We start from the raw sequence: 21,234 nt of genomic DNA, 5'->3' as shown, positions 1-21,234 counted from the left end.
CTTGCTTTTTAGGTGGAACATGCTTAGAAATATCAATCTCAATTGTGAACGCAATTTACCTACAATACATAAAAGTCCTACTCCTACTAGTTACTAAACTTGGTCTATGAAAATTCAAGTGGAAGATGTAGTACTCTGTGGTTTTAAAGTTTGACATATTGAATTATTTACAAATTAATAAATTTTGTGATGAGTACATACACTACATTACAATGACCTTTTAGTTTTTACTTTTTAAATTTTAACTTCCAGTCTACTACAGATGTAAATGTAATACTACTTATTAACTGAGTCAGCTTAAAAAGTAGTATTTAATATACTGAAAAATGTCTTTCTTGCCGGTTATTAGTATTCAGTGTGATTGGAATGATGTACTAAGGTATTAATTCAGTCTTTAATGTTTATATTTAAAAACTTATCATGAAAAAATTAATACATTATTTTTAAGACATAAATTAAATTCATAACTCTTTATTAGTAAACATACAGAAATAAGTAATCATTATTTCCAGATTGCCAAATGGAAAAGCTTGGATATCCTCAAAGTATTTAAATATTATTAGTGTACATGAAAATATTACTGCTACTCAAAATAAACCCGATGTTAAGCTTAAATTAAATGTACCCTCATCTTATCAATTGCTATCACATTCAAATCTCAGCCTTGTGCTAAAGCATATAGAGTCTGGTTTAAAGGTAGCATTTGTTGCCCCAACAAAAGTACATTATATTCATAAAAAGGGAATTTTGTCATTATGTGCAGCTGATAATTCATTGACTGTGTCTTCATGTGAAGAAGATACACTTTTAGTATGGGACAGTAGAACAGGTAAGTTGTTACATTATAATATTCTTTTAAAAAATTCTAAACAGTCTAAAGCTATTTTCCTGTTTGAATGACACATTAATATATTTTATTATACTGAAAATTTCTACACCTGACTATAAAATATAGGTATATTATAATAACTATATTTTTTAAAATTTATTAATTATTTAAACTTATTTTTTAAAATTACATTGCTCCAGGAACATGACATGACAAACTGAATAAACCATTCTATTATTTAAGCTTGTTTAATAACAATTTTAATGTATTTTTTTTTTAATATAATAATTATATTTTCAATATTATATTCACTTCTACATGAATTATCTTGCCCCAAACCAGGCATAGACTGTGCTGGGTTGCAAGACAACAATTGATTAATCTGAAATACTTACTTAAACATAAAAAAAATCAAATATAATAGATTAATATGTCACATAGAAAGCTCTAGTAATGTATTCATTTTAGTCACATGTGCTAGTATTGCATTAGACTTAAGAGATGCACAGTATGGCTGCCACAGTTAGTATAGATTAAGGAAAAACACAAAAGTATAAATTTAAGAAACTATTTATCTTTCCACAGATGAGCAATTATTGGATTTAAAGGGACATGGAGGTCCTATTTACAAGTGCAAATTTTTCCCATCTGGGGTTGTAGTAGTGAGTGCTGGTGCTGATGGATCATTAAGAATTTGGTCAGCTCAATCTGGCATCAACCCAGTTACTCTTAAAGGACACAAGATGGCAGTCACTGATGTATCTATAGTAGATGTAGGAAGAAATATAATTTCTGTAAGCAGGTAAGACTTCTTGATGATTTTATAATGTTATTATTGCTGATCTTACAAATTTCTTTATTGTTTTGGTTACTCTACTTACTTACTATCCGTGATTTTAGAGAGCGGGGAGGTAATACCAATAGGCCTGTAGTTTGCCAGATCTCATCATTTTTGAAATGTCTCCTTTTTTTGGATCGGATGGACAAGGGCAGTCTATGTCCATGAGTTTAGGGGCACACATTCTGAACAGGATGGGAGAAATATTTTTTATTTACGAACCACAGTATCTGCTTGACGCGAGTATTACGAACAGCACCTAGGAGCTGAATGTAGTCGGTAAGGATGGTGTTACGCTTATGCATTAGTGGGCCGCAATTGCAGAGGAGATGAATTGGCGTTTCATTGGCCTCAAGGCAAAGTCTGCAAGTTCTTTCGTTTTTGATTCCGACCACACAGGTGCTTGTTTAGGCGACAGTGCCGAGTTAGCATCCTGGTGAGTATGCATATATTTTTCCTGCTCAGTGATAGGGCTTCACTGCGGGGTGGTCGGCGGTGTTTTTATGTCCTCGTAAAGAGTCGAGTTGGAGGCAAGGAGAGCCCACAGCTTTGTCTTTTGCCATATCAGCCAAGGTATCATTACTCATGTGCAGGTGGTGGCAGGGACGGCTGGGTGGTTACCAAGAGCATCTTTTGGGTAACTTGAAATTCGTCGATTTTGAATACGTGCTTAGATTTCGCACGGGCAATTTGCCGCTTAAAGAGTCTTGAGGCACGGATATATTTCGTCTTTTGAACTTTGCAGTTCCTATCCTTCCCAGCGCTGCAACTCAGATTCGATACGCCTGTTTTTTGCAGTCAGCAGCTGCTTTAATTGACGCTTGGAACCAGGGTTGTGATCTGCCACCGATCGTTACCACAGGGCTTGGTATGAAAAATATACATCACATCGGCACAGGCACTGGGATCGTCCGCAGGGAGATAAACATTGCCCCAAGGGTAGGATCCAAAAAAAGAAACGCATCCTTTCTCAATCTGCTGAGTTGTAGTGCCAAACGCGGCGGGTCGCTGGTGGTCTGCGACTTGGGCGTCGGGTAGGCACTACACTCCCGACCAGACAATGGTCGGACGTTCCGAGAGGGGCGTCGACAGAGTCTTGGTAACTATCGGGATGTGTAGTTAGCAGAAAATCTAATAAGGATGTCATGTAGCTATCCACGTCTGGGAGCCGCGTTGGCGACTCAACCTTCTCCACGGTTGTTAGAGACGTGCTGGACAGAATCCTGTGGATGCATCATGCAAATCATCCGCTCTAGTTGCAATCATTATTCTGACTATCTTCAGACCTGAGGGACCGACCCCAGAGAGAGTAGACAGGTCAGACAGAGAGACCCTCAAAATTGCCGAGACTGCGAGAGCAGAAGTCCTCCCTAACGAATACATATACCACGGGCATGTGGCAAAAAATTGTGCTCAATTTTGTACCCAGAGTGTACAAATATGCTGTATTGCTCGGTCGGTAAATCAAGGCCTCCTGCACCGTCTCAAGGTTTGTCCTCGGATATGCGCGGTTGAGTATTCACCCTAGCATACGATGGACGGAGAATGCTCGCGAAGGTATTCTCCGACTCTCACGGAGCCGGTACTCTGCTGAGGGAAAATCTTAAAGACCACTGACATATTCTGGTGCAGGGACGGGGGGATGGGCTCCGGTCCTCGACGCCACGTTGGTTTTCGGTGCACTTAATATCGGGTGACCCGTACGCTCGTTTGTCCTCCTTTTCCATAAAGAAAAAATACCATATGAATAATGTATAGTGTTTTTTAGAGATGGCACAGCCAAATTATGGGATGTTGGCAAAGCAAATTGTTTAGATGATATTATAAAAGATCAGGGACAAATAAATTGCTGTGCTATTGGCGTATCATGTGATGACGTTCCTGTTGAGAATACTAGAGAGGTAATTTACTTTTTTTTTAAATATAAAAACATTAATTATACAGTCGAAGAGAAGAAGAAAGAAAAGGCAAATCAGTTTATAAAGTTAAAAAGATATAAGAACTTTACTCACTAACTTGTCTGATTATCAACATAATGTAATTAATTCAAATAAAGTGAATTCATATGTTTAAGTTAAATTTATATCAGTATAAGTAAATAAATTTTGCCTGTTCTAGATTCTAGAATGTAGATAAGAAGGACTTAATATATTAATAACAGAATAAAGAGTAATAAATAGTACCTACAGATGTTTCACAAAGTTAAAAATAGTTGGGTAATAGTTAGATGCGGATTTCAGATTCGATTTAGATATCAGTATAGCAGATACATTTTAAATCATACTCGGCTCATTCTGCACTTACTTTTAAAAATAAAACGGAATTAACACTAAAGATATTTATTCAAAACATTTAAATATATATTAATACTAGCTGACCCAGCAAATGTTGTATTGCCATATAAATTAATAAAAAAATTCAATATTTAAAATTTTTAGAGTATAAAAATAGATGATGACCGATTTTCTTCCTACCAAATATATCGTACATAAAATTTATCATACTACAATAATCATTATATTCGATTGCCATCTTGCAACTCTATTGCGTATCTGTGAATGGAATAGAATAATATTAAAATCTCGATACAAAGATAGGTGTTGATCGTAGACGGGTGAAAATTTAGGGTTGTATGTATTTTTTTATGTTGTATCATAAAAAAAATATATGTAAAAATAAAAAATAAATTAGGGTTGGACTACCCTTACCATTTAGGGGGATGAAATATAGATGTTGTTCGATTCTCAGACTTACCCAATATACACACAAAATTTCATGAGGATCGGTCAAGCCGTTTCGGAGGAGTATAACTACAAACACCGCGACACGAGAATTTTATATATTATATTAATATATAGATAATGTATTTCAGGTTGGTACTGGCAGCAAAATTGTTGTTGTGGGCTGTGAGGATGGTATGGTGGTAGGTACACATGTTGCTAAGAGAGAAGAAATATTTAGGAGACAACTGGAGTCACCATGTAATGCATGTGTTATTATAGACCAAGTTGTTATTATTGGTTGCAATAATGGAAAGGTTTGTAATTTTTTATTAAGATTAAAAAAATATTAAAACTGGTTGAATGTTTCGTAAGGTTGTCCATGTGGCAGTTATGGAGTCTGGATATAGGAGTCTGGGTAAATAGCTCTTTCGGATTTTCCCCTACAGACATAGTAGAATACTAAGTACTAATACACCAAAACCAACATAATACCAAGAGGAAGGTTGTCAGACAAAGTTTTCTATTACCTATTGTTTTGACGAAATTGAAATATTGACAAAGTAATAAAAAATCATATATATGATATTATTATTATAAATCAGAAAAAAATGAAAATGAGTACCAAAGCCTGTGTAGAGTGGCCATTGTGTTCTCCCCACAAGCTCTACTTTTTCCAAACCAGCAGATTCAGTAATTCAAATTACACAAATATTTTAATGACAATAAAAAGCGCATAGCTTAAGTCTAATTGAATAAAGTACATTTGACTTTGTTACCATAGAGGTTCAGGTCGAAATACAAAATTTTTATTTTATAATAGCCTGTCGAAGTCTCATCTATTGAACTCTGGTGTTAGGGATGTCCACGGGTGGTTGCCTCTGAGTTGTCTGACTGAGTTGTGGATTCAATTCTTTATATTTATTCCAACATACTCCCTTTTTTGTTTTTCTCAGTGTTGTTTTGTGAGAGCCCAGGTTTCACAGATATAAGTTATGCATGGTAAGATGTGTGTGTTGATTATTGAAGATTTTTATTTTGTTCACTTGCTTAGGTCTTTGTGTTTTAATTTTACCATCAGTGACCAATACTTTCTCCGTTCTCCATTCACAGGCTACTCTTTTGTCATTTTCCATAGTAATTTGATCGGAAGGAGAAATAATTTATTAAAATAAACTATAAACTATTTTGTAATTTTTAGATACATCTTTAGTACGACAAGTTAGCTCCCCTAGTTGTTGTATCGTCAGCAAAACCAGAGAATTAATCTGAGAGAATCGAACATAGCCATGAACCATTAATATTTATACCAAACCACTTTTCTGAAGATGCGTTCCAGGTACCGCTGAAAAAATTAGGTTATAACAAACATTAAAAATAATCCACATGATGAGTATACCACTTATTTGTGGTGTTTCGTGCGATATATGTATTTTGTTGGAATAGGTACAGTAGAAGTCGCTCTATGAAGCGTCATATTTATGGAACGCCTATATATCCTTAACTGTATGCAAATTGCAATGTCTGTTAGTAATGAAAAGTCTTAACAAAACTTATATGTATTTATTTATTGAATAAGACACCCTGGGGGTGTCTTATCCAATATCCTGGGGGGTGTTTGGTGGGCCAAATCCTTGTTATTTTGCTCGTTGCACTCCAATTGTGAAACCTTTTTTAATCAGTGAAAAGGAAATTTCTCTAAAAGCACAATCTCTTACTGTGGGGATTGCTAGGCCATGTCCTGTCCACTAAGCTTCGGATCTTTTTTGATGATATGTGAAAGAGAATTATTAGCAGGAATCGTCATTTCTTGCGATACAATTTGGGATATAATTGGGCTACTGGAATTTCAAAAGAGCACTCGCTGCAACCTTTTTAGTTCTGCATGTTCTTTTTAGCACGCTTTTATCTTTTATGCTCTTTGACACAGGATGTTTTGGTATATTTATCAGCAGTGGAATATATGAACATATGACTATATGAATAGCTTTTGAAGTGTCTTAAAAATGACCTAAGTAAAGCCGACGTTTCCATACCCACTTTGTGCAAGTCTATCATTTCGATTCAGTTCTCTTTAACACCCCATGCCATATTGTGATCTAATATTATCGATATGTGAAAAGGCGGGAAACGATCAAAGTCTCTAACAAAATAAATGCGTTCCAAATTTGAAATAATAAAAAATTTAAGTATTTATGTTGTAAGTAGGTAATATATATGTCTTAGGGTTTCTCAATAATGAATTTTATCCTCCCTCTGCTGCTTCAGAGATACCATACGTTGGAAAGGGACGGTCATATAAACGTTTGGGTGACGTCAGTAGATTTTGATTGATGATTTTTGAAGTTTCAACCTGCATCTGACGTTAGTAACTGGCTAAGAAGCTTGCCATTCTTAAGACGCGGCAATTTACTTGTCTTAAACCTACAGTTTCTCATTTTAGTTACAGTTTTGTATGTAATTATGTCAATTAGCGAATAATAATATTATTTCAGATAATTCATATAGACCTTCAGAGTGGAGATGTGAAAAAGGAATTACATGAATCAGCCAGTCCTGTTCTAAGTCTGGGCTGTCTCTCCGATGTTCTTTATGTTGTTGGCAGACAGGATGGTAACTGTGCTGTCATGTCATTACAAGATACATTTAATTCTGTTCGTGTCCAACTAACTGGTTCAGATTGTGATGGGATAAGAGATGTATCATTTAACGGTAAATGGATTTTCGCCGGCTGCCGAGACGCACGAGTGAGGAAGTATGATTTCAACCAAATAAATATTCACTTTAAGTAAAAGGCAATTTAATGTTTAATTGATTATAATTTCATCTCGGATAAGTTTGACATAATAAAGAGGTTATATTGTAAAAATTATGTTATAACTGTAGCTTCGTTGCATTTACACACTTGATTGTAATGCCATTTGTCCTGAAAAGAAAAAATATATATTTTATTGAATTTGTATGCTCTGTGTTTGATTACATTGATAATTTAGGTAGGTTATAGAAAGAACGATTGATTATTTTTAATGTAGATTCCTCCCCAACAAAATAGGCTATGTATGAAACCTTTTTTATGGTGCATTACATAGTTTATCTACACCCATGCTTTAAATCCTCTATTAAAGATTCTGAAACAGTTAGCTTATTGCCAACATTAAAACACCCAATGTTCTAATAACCATTACATCACCCAAAAGAGTGTTGTAATGTTGTACTGAATTTCATAACAACACTCCTATTTTTTTTTTTCATTCCCTTCATGCTCAAAGAGTTTTAACAAACGGCCACATTCTTATTGCTCGATGCGTGGCATCTGTTTGAATTTCAAAAAAAGAACATTTTGGTTTACGCGCGCTCCACACCACCAGAACGTCGCGCGCCGTAATAATAGCCATTTTTCTTCGATATTTTTACTGTTTTGTTTACAAAAAATGAGCGATTAATTTCCAAAAGAACATACATAATATTCAAGTCAATTTTAATTATTGCACTATACACAATGTAAATTACTACTAAAATAAATAATACTTTCATTAATACTTAGATTATTTGTATAGAATCAGTAATGGATGATATTAGGTTACTGCTGGGACTGGCTGTTTTAATATTAGCAGTAAGCTAACTGTTTCAGAATCTTTAAGAGGATTCATATTTTGGGTGTAGATAAAGTCTTGTATGCAACTGTTGATAATTAGGTATTAAAACACTCATGTGATACTATTATCACACTCGGCTTCGCCTCGTGAGATAAATCCACATTCGTGTTTTAATACCCCTTATTACACAACAGTTGCATAAATAACTATTACCTACCTATTACGTGTTGCTTCCTAGATTGTATAGAATTCTTGCTGGTCCACCGGAAATTCCTACACTAAATTTATATACTTTTTAAATTATTATTAGGGGCTGTTTCACAATGTCCAAGTAAAGAAGCAGATTGTCATAGGCTAACTAAATTAATTTGAAAATTTCTGGATGGCTTATCTGGCAGATCGGTCTGACAACCTCGCACTGAATAGTTCCGCTTGACGAATTGAAAATATTAAAAATACTGTTTCTTACATGAAATAACGTAACACAAGGTTAGGTAAGGGCTTTTAATGAAAATTTTATTTCATATTTTACAGTTTTCTATTTGAATATATTTTTAAATAGCACTTCTTCTACTATTTGCACAGTAAAATGAATCATCACATATTTGTATTCCGCTTCCGTGTTGCGAAATTTGAGAATGTCAACTAATCAATTGTCATTAGCCTATCATAATTGTCAATAAGTCATAACATTATCTCGGGCTCCCCTACCATTATCTAAATTGACATTATTTTGTCAAATGCTTGTCACTCTGTCAGGCGATCCATCAGATGATATCTGCCACTACATCCATCCTATAATTTAAATGGCCCTTAACTGATAACACTGACTATATATTGTGAAACGCAAATGATGTCTTTATTCGATAGGTAAGTAGCAAGTAGCGTATCAGGAACTTTACTTTCACATTGTGAAACATGTTAGTAAAACAATTTAATGATGTACCTACCTTTTTATTTTTGATGGAATAATAATTTCGATAGCTGTTTAGGCCACGATCAAGACTCTTTTTTAAGTTAAGCCATGTTTTAACATCCGAATCAACATTTTTTTTCAGCTCTGTCCACAATTTATATTTATTTTCGTTAATTCTTATTCCATACATTTCGACTTCTGCAAAAATAAAGTGTATAGAGTTTTATACCTCATTTTTTATGGCAATAAGGGACGAGACAAGACGGACGTTCAGCTGATGGTAAATGATACACCCTCCCCAACCCGAAAGTTCTGAGTCTACAATTGCGCTTGTCACCTTGAGGCATAAGATTTTAAGTCTAATTTGCTCAGTATTTTCACTAGCTACGGCATCCTTCAGACCGAAACGTTTCACGGCAGAAAAAGGCGCCGTTGTGGTACACAATCTAGCCGGCGTCCTGTGCAAAGGAGTCTTCCTCTGGTTAATGCGCTTAGTCGCCTCTTACGACACCCGTGGACTTCTGGGACTGGGAAGCACAGGACAATTGCAGATCGGATTGATATCAAATTTCAATTAGGTGTTATACAAAAAAAATACCGTTTTTTCTCAAATAATTAATATATGTTCTGCTTTTATCCATCCACTGTGACCATTCTTCTAAGGAAGAAATCACATTCTCTAAACCCTTGCACCAAATGCGTATTTCATGTTGTGGTATATATTTTATCTGTGGGACCTCTGAAAGCATGAGTGAAAAAAAATCATTAGTGGGAATTTAATTTCTTGGCATAGGAATAACATTATTCATGTTACATACTTGAAATATATTGAATATCATCTGTTTGTGTTATTTCTGTTTTTGTTTTTATGTAGTTCTTTTTAATTATTTCAGGGCTGATGTCGACTATGGACATTATTTCAATTTTAAATTCTCTATTATTATTAGATTTTTTAAATATTAATGGCATTTCAGTGTAATTTTTAGCAACTTGTTTGTAAGTTTCCGGTGATTCTGTCAATTGGACTATTGATGAATTTCTTTTGTGTTCATTTTTATTGAATCCATTCTCAAAGTTTTCTTCGTTGATTTTTACTTTCTCTAAGTTCACGAGTTCTGTTATTAACTCATGATGCAATTCTTCGCTAAATTCCATGTCTCGATGTATAAATTCGGTACTAAATGTTTCTTTCTCATATTTAGCATCTATAGAAGCTGTTGACATTTCATCTATCTCTGATATAAATCCGAGTGAAGTAACAGACTTGGAAACACTAGCACTAACTTTAATTGTTGGAGGAGACATGTTTCCAATCCACGGTTCATCAGCGTCACCTATAACAAAGGAGTAAATTAATTGATGATTAGTAATATCTTATATCAACAACTTATGGATAAGTTTATCATAAGTACTTACTGAGTAGGTGCAAATTTGGTTGTAATAAATTAATTCCCTTGGGGTAGTTTAATGATAAATCAGGAGATAATCTTCTATGAGATGTCACTATATTTAATCCGTTATGAAATCTGTAAATTTTTTTTTATAAATTGTATCTTATAAGTCTTAAATATTCATAATGATCACATAGCTTCAAAGTTCAAACTAACCGTTGACTGTCTTTTTGTGAAACGCCATCATCTACGATTACTAAAAAGAAAAATTGTATAATGTTAATTTTGCTTAGGGAAGCTTTCATTCTTATTCTAACGACACTCTATGACTACTGTTTAATCCTTTTTTTTATTTTATCTATTAAAATGTGAGTAATTTGAAAAAAACTTTCTAATGAAAGTATTCAAAACTATCTTTAATAAAGAGAGCTATTGCCAATGTCCTGCTACTGTGCACTATTACTATCTATCCGACTTTAATGATTTGCCTCATTAAATGATAGGAGGACCAATGTCGGCTGATATAATAATACTTTAACATTATGTAGGACAATATTGAAATAATAGCTACATTATTTATAATTACCAATATTTAAATTAGAAAATTTTACTTTTTTTAAACTTTCTTCAAGATTTTCGTCTATAATGATTGCCTGTTCTTCACCGTGTTTGTCATCATTATTGTCATTTACGTTCATTTCTTGGTTTTCAAAATTAGTAAGAACTACTTCTGTTGCAATATTTTTCTCATCTTTGGTTGTATTTTTGTTCTCAAATGAACCTGTACTAGTTTCGCCAGCATTTATATTTTCAGTGGGAATTGTTTTTAATTCATCTGTATTTCTTATTTTTGATAAACCAGCCTGAATTTCACTTTGATAATTGTTCTCAGGTGTAAAATATTGTATTTCGTCTGTTTGTTCGGTTTTCGTGGTACTTTTCCAAGTTTCGTCCCTATTTTCACTTTCAACTGCAGATTCTTTCATTTTGTCAGTAAAGTTACCTTCTGATAAACCAGTGCTTATTTGAGGATATTTGGTTTCTAGTGTAACGGATTGAGTTTCGTCTGTGTTATGGGCTTCAGTTGTATCCGATGCATTTTTGTCCCAAAGCCCATGTAGTGAGATATCGTTTTCGGTTACTACTTCATAAATACCTCGTGTTGTATAATTTTTGTCATTGATTTTTTCAGCTGTAGTGTTTTGATCAGTTTCGTTTTCATTCGTACCTACAACTTGATTTGGTGACTGTGCATTTGTTATATCAGTTTTTTCATCACCGAACTGTGTATCAAATTTCATTACTTTGTCTGAAAAGTTGTCTTCGGAAGAACGGATGTTTATTTTGGGAAATTCGGTTTCTCGTGTAAAGCGTTGAGATTCGTCTGTGTAATGTGTTTCAGATGTTTCCGCTATATTTTTGTCCCAATGGCTATTAACTGGGATATCTTTTTCAGTTTCTACGTCATAAATATCTCTTGTTGCATAACTTTTGTCATTGATCTTCTCAGCTTTAGTGGTTTGATCCGTTTCGTTTTCATTCGTATATGGCAGTTTATTTGATATATCAGTTTTTTTATCATCGAATTGTGTATCTTGCCACTCTTCAATGAATCCACTTATGTATGGTCCAGAATTTGCAGTATTAGGATCGTCACGCACACAATTTTTTATGACGTCTGCTAATATACTACCTATTATAGATTTGGATTCATAAATAACTTGGTCTTGATCATTGATATCGGGCGTTTGCTCAAAATGATTAGTATTGAAATCTATAATGTTGATAGGATTTACATTTATTTCGCCTCTTACTGCTTGTTCAAAATCCTGATTTGTTGCAGAGTCGTATTCACTTTCACTATTATTTTTTGTGATTGTAGTAGATGATGAATCTTCTATTTTAGCCAACAACTAGAATGATAAGAGTTTTGTGCACAGTTAAAACTATATAATTATATTAATAGAGATTCGATAAAACTTACCATTACTGCTTCAATAACTTCGTCAATTAAATCCCAAACATGGCCTTCTTTTTCCTCTAACTCTGCAAAGATGAACTCATAATGTTAGATAGTGGACAGCTGTCCATCTATAACTCACTTTCGGCCGTTTTCAATAACGTATCTCTAGTTACGGATACATTGCTGTCACCGTTTAATGACAAGATTTATCTATCTATAGTTATGTTATGATAGGTTATTGAAATGTAAGTAAGCGTTAAAGGATAGATTTGTCTACCTCTAGTAAATTAAACTAAGGATAGATAGGTTATCAAAAACGGCCGTAAGTCAATCAGTCTACTAGTTGATTGGCGGATTGATCGACAAAGGTGAGATATAGACCACTATTTTTGTAATGATTATCTTTTCGAGATATTCAGTAACACTACCTTCGAATGTTATTTCACATGTGCATGTGAAATTTTGGTGATCATTTTAAAAAGTGGAACAATGGGTATGGTTTCTCCAATTTCTCTAGATTTATTCCTTTCGAATACTTTTTGACCCAATTAAATCACTACCACGGCTGCCGACTCAAACGGCGCACTGAGAGAGAAGAAACAGAACAAGAGACTACCAGTATTTCTCTTTATTAATATCATTTATTTAAAAAAAGGATCTTAAGGAACCGAGCAGATAGAAGAGTAATGCAAACTACAACAAGCGTTTTCAAGCTGCGAGGATACAATATCATCTGCGTAGAAAATTTAAAATTTATAGTATCTTTATAAACTATAAAATGCGACCTAAAAAATTGCCTTGTGGAATATATATTACATTATTGCATCACTTTAGTGTTAATTTTCATTTAAAACTTATTTTCTGATTTCAAACTATTCAACATCGATGAGTATATTGAATAGGGCTTTCTTGCAAGCTCTAGAAAAACTCCAATGCAACAGTTGTGTGGGTCGCGAACAGAGAAGCTTAAGAACGGCAAACGGCGAGTGAAGACACCTCTTTTTAACATTTAACTGATCTCTCGTTTGTTCGTATTATATTTAGCGTCTTTTTTAGAAAAGCTTGCTCAGTAGCGTTTTATCTTTAATCTATAGGTTCACCTTTTTTCAACATTAATGTCCTTATGGAAATAAGTTTGCTATCAGATACAGAAATCATATTATTTATTTCCACAAATTTTATTACGAAAGTTAAAGAATTTTCCTGAGAATAATATAATTTTTATTATATGGCCAACTCACCATTCAAATCTTCCAACATTTGGTTCATGCTTGTCTCATCTAATATTTCTTGGATCCAAGCAGTTATCTAGAAGTATGGTTGGATATAATAAAATAGTATAAAATGATTACCCTCCCCTCATTATGTCTCCTTACAAAGTACATTATTACATTACCTTATTTGCCGTTTCTATTTGCAACTGAATATTGCTATTATTTTTCTTATTGATATGTTCATTGTTTTTATTTAAAATTTTCGATATTTCTTCATATATTATTTTAGTTATGTTGCTTGAGCTGGAATCAAAGGATTTGTACCTATATGTTTTTCTAAGTAAATGTTTTTATAACTCATGATGTAGGTTCTTATTTTGAGAAATTTCGGTTAGATTTTGATTAAGACTAATATTCTTACCAGGTAATAAAGAACTGACCTTAGATCTCTGCAAGTCGTGACTTGCGGTCTCAATAACCATTCTTTTATTTTATATCCAAATACAGCGCTCAATATTTTCTTACTGTCATTATGATCAACCTTTTTTCTGCATGTACTTCGTTTTGATTGCTTCCTACAATGAATTGTTTATGAAGTTATATGTTTCGAGTGAGAATTATTATATTTTATAATCTACTACAATACCTGATCCTCCGCTTTTTATGAGCTTCAAAGCAGCTAAATGCGTCATTTATTTTTACAATTGGGATTTCGTCTCTTACACGTTGCTTCAATCTGTGAACCTGTGTCAAGATGCTGTTAACATTGTTTGTCGCTGTTTTCCCGCAACAACCTACTAATTTACCGGGAGGGTAAAGAGGAGAACTTATTTACTACAATTTCGGCCCTATTCATCATAGTCATCCACACGCGCGATATATCCACGTGGTGTAGCTGCCGTTATAACTCCAGGGTTATGGTAGTCACCCTACTAGAAAACGAACGAATTGCCAACCGAGTAGGGGCGCTATAACCGGATTGTGTGACCACCACCAATATGCAAGTTATCACACAGCAACAAAACTTCATGAAAACCATGGGCACTCTGTCACGAGTGTACTAACCAAGAAGAAGAACAAGTAGATGCAAGAAGCCAGGCAAGTGTAAAAAAACGGGCGACCTACTTCTCTGGTAGATTTATGAATATTTATTCAGGTCTACTTTTATCTGAAATAATTTTGTATTGATCATTACGTTTGAGGTGGTACTCAGTAGGAGGCTCCTTTGCACAGGATGCCGGCTAGATTATTGGTATCACAACGGCGCCTATATCTGCCGTAAAGCAGTAATGTGTAAACATGTGTGTTTCGGTCACACATACTATGTTCCAGTCTAAAGGGTGCCGTGGCTAGTAAAATTACTGGGCAAATGAGACTTATCATCTGTCTCAAGATGACGAGCACAATTGTAATGCCGCTCAGAATTTTTGGGCTTTTCAAGAATCCTGAGCGGCACTCCATTGTAATGGGCAGAGCGTTTCATCATCATGATCAGTTGAACGCCTTGCGTGTCTCGTCCCTTATTTTCATAAAAAAAAAGTGTCATCATCAATGCACACACGTTTAACACGATATTTTTCAACACAATACCATCTCAGGGGTTGTCCAAGCAAACATAGCTTCATGACTATTATCGTACCATAAAATTTGGCAGTGTTCGTCCTTTATTTTTCCACGTTTCCAAGCAATGTCTTTTTGAAGGCTCTGCTAATTCTGCTATTCTTAATGGGCAATCTTTCTTAGGCGTAAATGCGTGAGGTAATTTTCGCTTGCATCGTGTTTCGTTTAGAAACTTCGATGCTGTGCAGCATAACTCGATCAAATTGGTAGACATATTTAGTTCGTTCATTGATGTGTTCTTTTGTCGGATTTTTCTGTAACTAAATTATTAAATTAGGTATTAATTTACATTTTGTATTTTCACTTCCTATATGTTATATTTAAAACGGATCTTGTGATATTTTTTTTTAACTGTGATTTTAATTATTTTCATCATTCAATGGGTTGCTCAGATCAGAGAGTTGCTTCAATCATGTGAGGAGTACGCTGCTAGACATGGGTGAGTGGTATAACGTGGCCAAAAGTGAATACCTGATCTTTAAGGCCCCTCGTAAGCAAGTGCAATGTGAGCCTAGTATCGCACTCAATGGGACTTTACTCATACGAGTGACCCAGTACAAATATCTAGGTCACTATGTTACGGAGGACCTTAGGGCCCAAGTGGACATAGAACGAGAACGAAGAGCCTTAGCCGTAAGGTATAATATGTTGGCCCAAAGGTTCACCCGATGTAGCAAGGAAGCAAAAATAACGCTGTTTAAAGCCTACTGTCAAAAGACACTCGACACGCTAAGGGTGCAGTATAACAACAGTTTCAGGATGCTGCTGGGCTTGCCGCGGTTTTGTTCGGCATCAGGCATGTTTGCTGAAGCACGAACGGATGATTTCTATGCCATCATAAGGAAAAGTACGTCATCCGTCCTGGCAAGGCTGCGTTCGAGCTGAAACAGTATCCTGAATTTGATAGCGGGAAAACTGTACTGCAACGATCCGTTCAAGTTTTTGTCCGATAAAAACACGCTGTCTCAGATTGTTATAACAGTTATCCTATGTTTTAATTATGTATTTAGAATAAAGTATATTGAATTATGAATTAAGAATAAATTATATTATATTATGCAAATCGTAGAAATTGTAATATACTAACATAGTTTTGTAAGCCTAACTTTTAACTAACAAAATATGGGCCTCTGTTGCCCCAATAAAGAAATTTATTATTATTATTACGAGGGCTGCACTAAAAGTATCGGAAATCAAGGAAGTGACACAACATTACTATTTAAAAATGTATTTATTGCTTTTCGAAGTATTCTCCGCGAAATTTGACACATTTTTCCATACGATGGAACCAATCATTGAAGCAACCATTCCATTCGGAGCTTGGGGTCTCCAATATGGCCGTTTTGTAGGCGTCCACAGCTTCTTTAGGTGATGAAAATCTCTGACCACGCAATTTATTCTTTATTTTAGGGAAAGTATAGAAATCATTAGGGCTTAGGTCGGGGCTGTACGGCGGATAAACCATCCGCCCCGACATAATTCTATGTTTTCTTGCTCTAAAAACTCTTTTGTTCTGTGCGCGGTGTGAGAACTTGCATTGTCGGGATGGAGGATGATGCGGCGGTTTCAGTTCTCTTTACGGAGTTTAGAAACGACCTGTGGCAAACAAATGCTATCATACCATTCTGTATTAACCATTATTTGTCCCTCAAGAGGAATAGTCGCAACATGGCCGGTTTTGGAGACAAACGTGGCCACCATTTTTTTCGCAACACTCCGTGGACGAACAATTTTTGATGGCTTTAACTCATTTTCGAACACCCAAACTCGTGACTGGTTTTTTGTTTCGGGTTCGTACGCGTATATCCAGGATTCGTCATCTGATACGATGTTGTATACAGCATTTGAGGATCCTGCGTGGAATCTTTCGAGAGTTCTGACGCACCAAGTAACGCGAGCCGCTTTATGCTCTTCACAGAGCAAATTCGGTATCCATCGGGAAAACAACTTTTTTACACCTAATTGTTCATGCAAGATTATTTGTATTTGACTCATGCCAATGTCTAAAGTTGCCTGAATTTCGCGGTATGTCACATGTCGATCTTCCTCAATCAGCCTACGCACAGAATCAACGTTTTCTTTGGTGACTGAAGTTTTTGGAGGACCTTGACGGGGATCATCTCTGAGCTTGACACGACCACGATGAAATTCAGCAAACCAGCGATAAATTGTGGTTTTGGATGGGGCTTCATCACCAAATGCAGAAATCATCCGGTCAACACACTGTTTTTGTGTTAAACCACTTCGAAAGTCATAATAAATCATCGCTCTAGAACTTTCTCGAGTCAATTCCATTTTCTAAACGACTAAATAAGTTTGAAAAGACCTTGTGACAAGACCGAGAATCTTTTTTTTAAATAAATAAATGGTATCCGATTTTTAAAACCAAGGAGTTTTCAATTAAAAAGATTTTAATATGACAGCAACAGTGGAAATATTCCTTTCCCGATACTTTTAGTGCAGCCCTCGTATAATGGGTGTGTGGTTTCCTGTGTTCCAATGCTGTCATTGTTTTTCCCGATGCAGGTTATTTAACTCTGCCTTTTAATCTGTTGTTATTTGTATAATATAATAACACTAAAATTATCGATCTAAAGTCACAGAACAGGGCTTTCGGTGTTTTTGTCATCATATCATTTCTTAAACTAACTTAATAAAAACTTTAAGTAGGTACCCAAAACTACATTAATTATATATAGATTGAAAGTCAAGAGGAACAGAGATTTTGACAGGTTCCAGCACAATAGTAAGAAGTATAGGTAGGTAACCTACCACAAATTTATATCTATCCATTTCAGCCGGAATACGTTCACTGTTGGACAAAGGCCTCCCCAAAGATCGCCATGACGATCAGTCCTGCGCTGCCCACATCCAACCTACTCCGGCGATCTGAACCAGATCGTTTGCCTATCTTGGGGGCCTACCAACACTACGTCTTCCGGCACGTGGTCGCCATTCGAGGATTTTAGGTACTGTCCCAACGGCCATCTGTTCGTAGAGCTATGTGCCCTGCCCACTGCCACTTTAGATTCGCAACCTCCTGGGCTATGTCGGTGACTTTGGTTCTCCTACGGATCTCCTCATTTCTGATTCGATCTCGCAGGGAAACTCCGAGCATAGCTCTCTCCATTGCCCTCTGAGCGACATTGAGCTCATTGTCGAATTTTGTCTAATTCCTAATAATTTAATCCAATTTAATTTGAAAGTTGTATAGTGTTCGCGAGCTTATGTTAGTAATAGTCGCAGTAACAATAATTAAACAGCACAAGGGCAAACTCTTTCCTTTGCAGGCGTAGATTTGGGTGTAAGTTGCTTTTTATGCTGCTATATAAATTGCGCCAATAACTTGTATAGGTTACGCACATTTCTGGAGTTTTGACTTTATTGTGCTATAAAGAAAAGTCTTATTGGAGATTATGGAGGTGCACTAGCATTCGTTGTGGCTTTACTCCCGTAGGTCCTTATGGAATCTAATCTACAACAAACACCTAAGGCGAAAGTTGTACTAGCTGATAAGCACAATAGTAGAAACGTTAACGTAACGGACATTTGCTATAATTTAAAACGTTATGAAATTGTTGTTTTATTGATGCATCAAAATTCTGAATTAAGTTACATTAATATAAAAAATAATTCATCTATAGAGCGAGACATTACTTCATGCTGACTCACAATTTGTGCTCTATTGTAGTTCTTAAAGACCGCTCCACATTCAAGCAAGATCCTCGCCTACAATCTCAGCAAGACATTCGACATTCTCGGCGAGAGCTTCTTCGGCTACACACTCGCAAGGTTCTCAGTACAGTTCTGATGCTCGACTTCAATGGACACAGAAGTAACTGCTGCCTTATTTTTTTTTGTTATAAATGTGATTCTATCAAGATGCTAATACGTTTCCAAGCCTCGTGGATTTTTATATTATTTAATCTTTTAAACTTATATTCTACAAAATCGGTTCTGCTATAAATATTCTAGGAATGTCAATTCTAGTTCGGTCGTCTAAATTAAAATATTGATGCTCAGTAAAACCACGCAAAACTGTTACAATCGACGAGTCGCTCGCGCTCGCTACCGACACTGAGAAACTTGCGAGCGTGGAGTCAATGCAAATTGTCGTCTGTAGTCGTGTTCCTAGCTTTTTTATCCCGCGCCAAAAAACCGACAAAAATCGGAGAACAATGCGACAACCAGCGAATATTATGTGAATCGATTCGCGTTTCTCGTGTTTTTCTCGCTTGCTCACGAGATTCTCGCGTGAATGTGTAGCGGGTTAATAAATACGTTCAGAGTTTAGGTATAATTTGTTGAGATAATCAAGTTGTGGGTCAGCTCCCGAATCCAGAATAGTGAAGTCATATTCACTGTATTTTCGCGCTTTCCGCGCAAAGAGGATGTAAATACTAGGTAATAGAGGCGGGAAATTTAGTCTAGTATGAAACGTGCAGTCATTTGACATAAGTTTGAAATAGTAGTACCTAATTACAGTATGGCGATTGGCCACGAAGTAGAACCCGACTAAGTTGGAAAGCGAACAGTTGCGTTGTTAAAACGTATTTCGGCTATCTCCGTTTTTTTCAAGATTATAGCCGTCAATCTATCAATGACTGCATGTGACATACAATCGAGCGAATCGCTTTTTTCTTTGAGTTTTGCTAGGTTGTTTCCGCGAAGCAATCCGTCCGCCACAATTGTCGCACCTTAACTCTCAAGCAAATCAAAAAAATCCAGTCAATCAAATTTTCGTATATAAGGTTGCGGAAACGGAAGTAACAACACATACAAAAAAAGTGCAGATTTAATCAGAAGCAGTGGTCTGTTGTATATCAGCTTACCTACTTTATAAATAATCTATTAACCATGTATTATTATGATATTTACTTTTTGCGATTTGTAGTGGTATTATTATACTGAGCCGTGTGACTAGACTTTCCATTTAATAATGATCTTTTCTTAGAGCATCCCGGTGATCTTAATTTTAATTCATATTGCTTGTTGCTCATCAGTTTGTATGTTTTTGATTTTTGTTGAGACAATTCAGCGCCTCGTTGTAACTCTTCCTTTATGCTTTTAGCGGAAGAGAAGTCGTTGTAATCTAACCCACTCTCCGTATCTGTGAAATCTGGAATATATGTTAACCTATTACCATTAAACTTATCTGGTAATATTATATATATATATATATATATAACAAATTACACCTTTGAATTTGAAACCTCTCAATCTTATACTTGAATAAACATTGTTTTCTCATTTTGGTGCCAACCTGTTATATTCTTGTGATATTAAGATGGGGTTGGGTGATAAAGAGAAGAGAATACTGTGATAGCATTACATAAAGTAAGCGTACGTACGTAGTAAGTACTCTACCAAACATAATTTTTGAAACTCCGCATGGTTTTTGTACTGGGCTATTGAAGATAGATATGTTGCTTTAAAAATGCGATCGAAGCAGTGAATAAAATAAAATTTGACTGAAAATTGTTTTTTGTCGCGGGAAATAACTCTAATATGACTTTAATGACTTCAAAGGTTCTAAGAGCGGCCATGTCTCTTTAACGGATAATTGAAAATATACAATTGATTATAGCTACAATGTTTAAACTGGATTGTCGTCAATAAAATGTTTGCGAATTTAATCTGTTAACATTAGGTACCTATATAAGAAGAGGTACCCACAAAAAATAATATACTATCATTATTATACGTTGTAAATCAGTTGAAGGTGTTCCGAAGAAAGATTCATGTAGGTAGGTTAGATAAATGTTTTCACATGATGAGGTAATTACTAACAGGTAGATACTTTTATTCGGGTTGTGTTTGGAAACAAAATATTATTAAATCTTACCTTGTGTTGAAAAGCATGGCACATACATGTTTGTTTAAAAAAATACACAGTTTATAAATATTTAAAATTTAACTAATACCTATTTTTTCCGAAAAATGCAAAAAAGGAAATCTAGGAGGCTTCGAAAGTAACTTTGACTATAATAATTAGTGGTTGTCCGTCTACTAGGCTATAAGAAAGGGATCATTGTTCATGACCCGAACGAATCTTGAAATTATATTTGAATCTGTTATTCTCAACTGATTGATCTGTAATTTTACGTATTGGCTACGTTCTGATGACAATATATAATAATTTTTATG

At 35.1% G+C, this 21,234-nt stretch overlaps 2 protein-coding genes across 5 annotated transcripts; one reads left to right on the top strand and one right to left on the bottom strand.

The window, feature by feature from the left end:
• Positions 1–177: 177 nt before the first annotated feature.
• On the top strand, positions 178–7,349 carry LOC126966435 (proteasomal ATPase-associated factor 1-like). The gene is made up of 6 exons (XM_050810475.1): positions 178–379; positions 513–829; positions 1,415–1,631; positions 3,436–3,568; positions 4,540–4,704; positions 6,883–7,349. The coding sequence occupies exons 1-6, from the start codon at positions 327–329 to the stop codon at positions 7,177–7,179; spliced, it is 1,182 nt and encodes a 393-aa protein (XP_050666432.1). The 5' UTR covers positions 178–326; the 3' UTR covers positions 7,180–7,349.
• LOC126966430 (putative uncharacterized protein DDB_G0282133) lies at positions 7,187–21,046 on the bottom strand. 4 transcript variants are annotated; one of them, XM_050810466.1, is made up of 15 exons: positions 20,933–21,046; positions 19,966–20,206; positions 15,107–15,347; positions 14,114–14,211; positions 13,908–14,042; positions 13,650–13,770; positions 13,495–13,561; positions 12,275–12,336; positions 10,877–12,203; positions 10,507–10,546; positions 10,316–10,425; positions 9,718–10,233; positions 9,498–9,638; positions 8,934–9,097; positions 7,187–7,313 (listed from the first exon to the last, which is right to left on the bottom strand). In XM_050810466.1, exons 1-15 carry the CDS (start codon positions 20,958–20,960, stop codon positions 7,257–7,259), a joined length of 3,348 nt encoding a protein of 1,115 aa, XP_050666423.1. In that variant the 5' UTR covers positions 20,961–21,046; the 3' UTR covers positions 7,187–7,256. The 4 variants fall into 4 exon arrangements, with proteins under 4 accessions (XP_050666423.1, XP_050666424.1, XP_050666425.1 ...); XM_050810467.1 differs by having other exon boundaries at positions 15,107–15,341; XM_050810468.1 differs by lacking the exon at positions 19,966–20,206 and having other exon boundaries at positions 15,107–15,341; positions 20,933–20,999.
• Between the last annotated feature and the right edge of the window lie 188 nt (positions 21,047–21,234).

The sequence above is a fragment of the Leptidea sinapis genome, chromosome 10 (assembly GCF_905404315.1).
Source record: "Leptidea sinapis chromosome 10, ilLepSina1.1, whole genome shotgun sequence".
In the NCBI taxonomy this organism is placed as follows: domain Eukaryota; kingdom Metazoa; phylum Arthropoda; class Insecta; order Lepidoptera; family Pieridae; genus Leptidea; species Leptidea sinapis.
This window is presented reverse-complemented; position numbering and strand designations above follow the sequence as displayed.

Coding starts and splice junctions, on each gene's coding strand:
- LOC126966430 (XM_050810466.1), bottom strand. CDS start 20,960: ATGTATGTGCCATGCTTTTCAACACAAG. Junction 14,043..14,113: donor CATAAAAAGCGGAGGATCAG/GTATTGTAGTAG, acceptor AATTCATTGTAG/GAAGCAATCAAAACGAAGTA. Junction 10,547..10,876: donor ATTTTCTAATTTAAATATTG/GTAATTATAAAT, acceptor TTTTCTTTTTAG/TAATCGTAGATGATGGCGTT.
- LOC126966435 (XM_050810475.1), top strand. CDS start 327: ATGTCTTTCTTGCCGGTTATTAGTATTCAGTGTGATTGGAATGATGTA. Junction 380..512: donor GATTGGAATGATGTACTAAG/GTATTAATTCAG, acceptor CATTATTTCCAG/ATTGCCAAATGGAAAAGCTT. Junction 3,569..4,539: donor CTGTTGAGAATACTAGAGAG/GTAATTTACTTT, acceptor AATGTATTTCAG/GTTGGTACTGGCAGCAAAAT.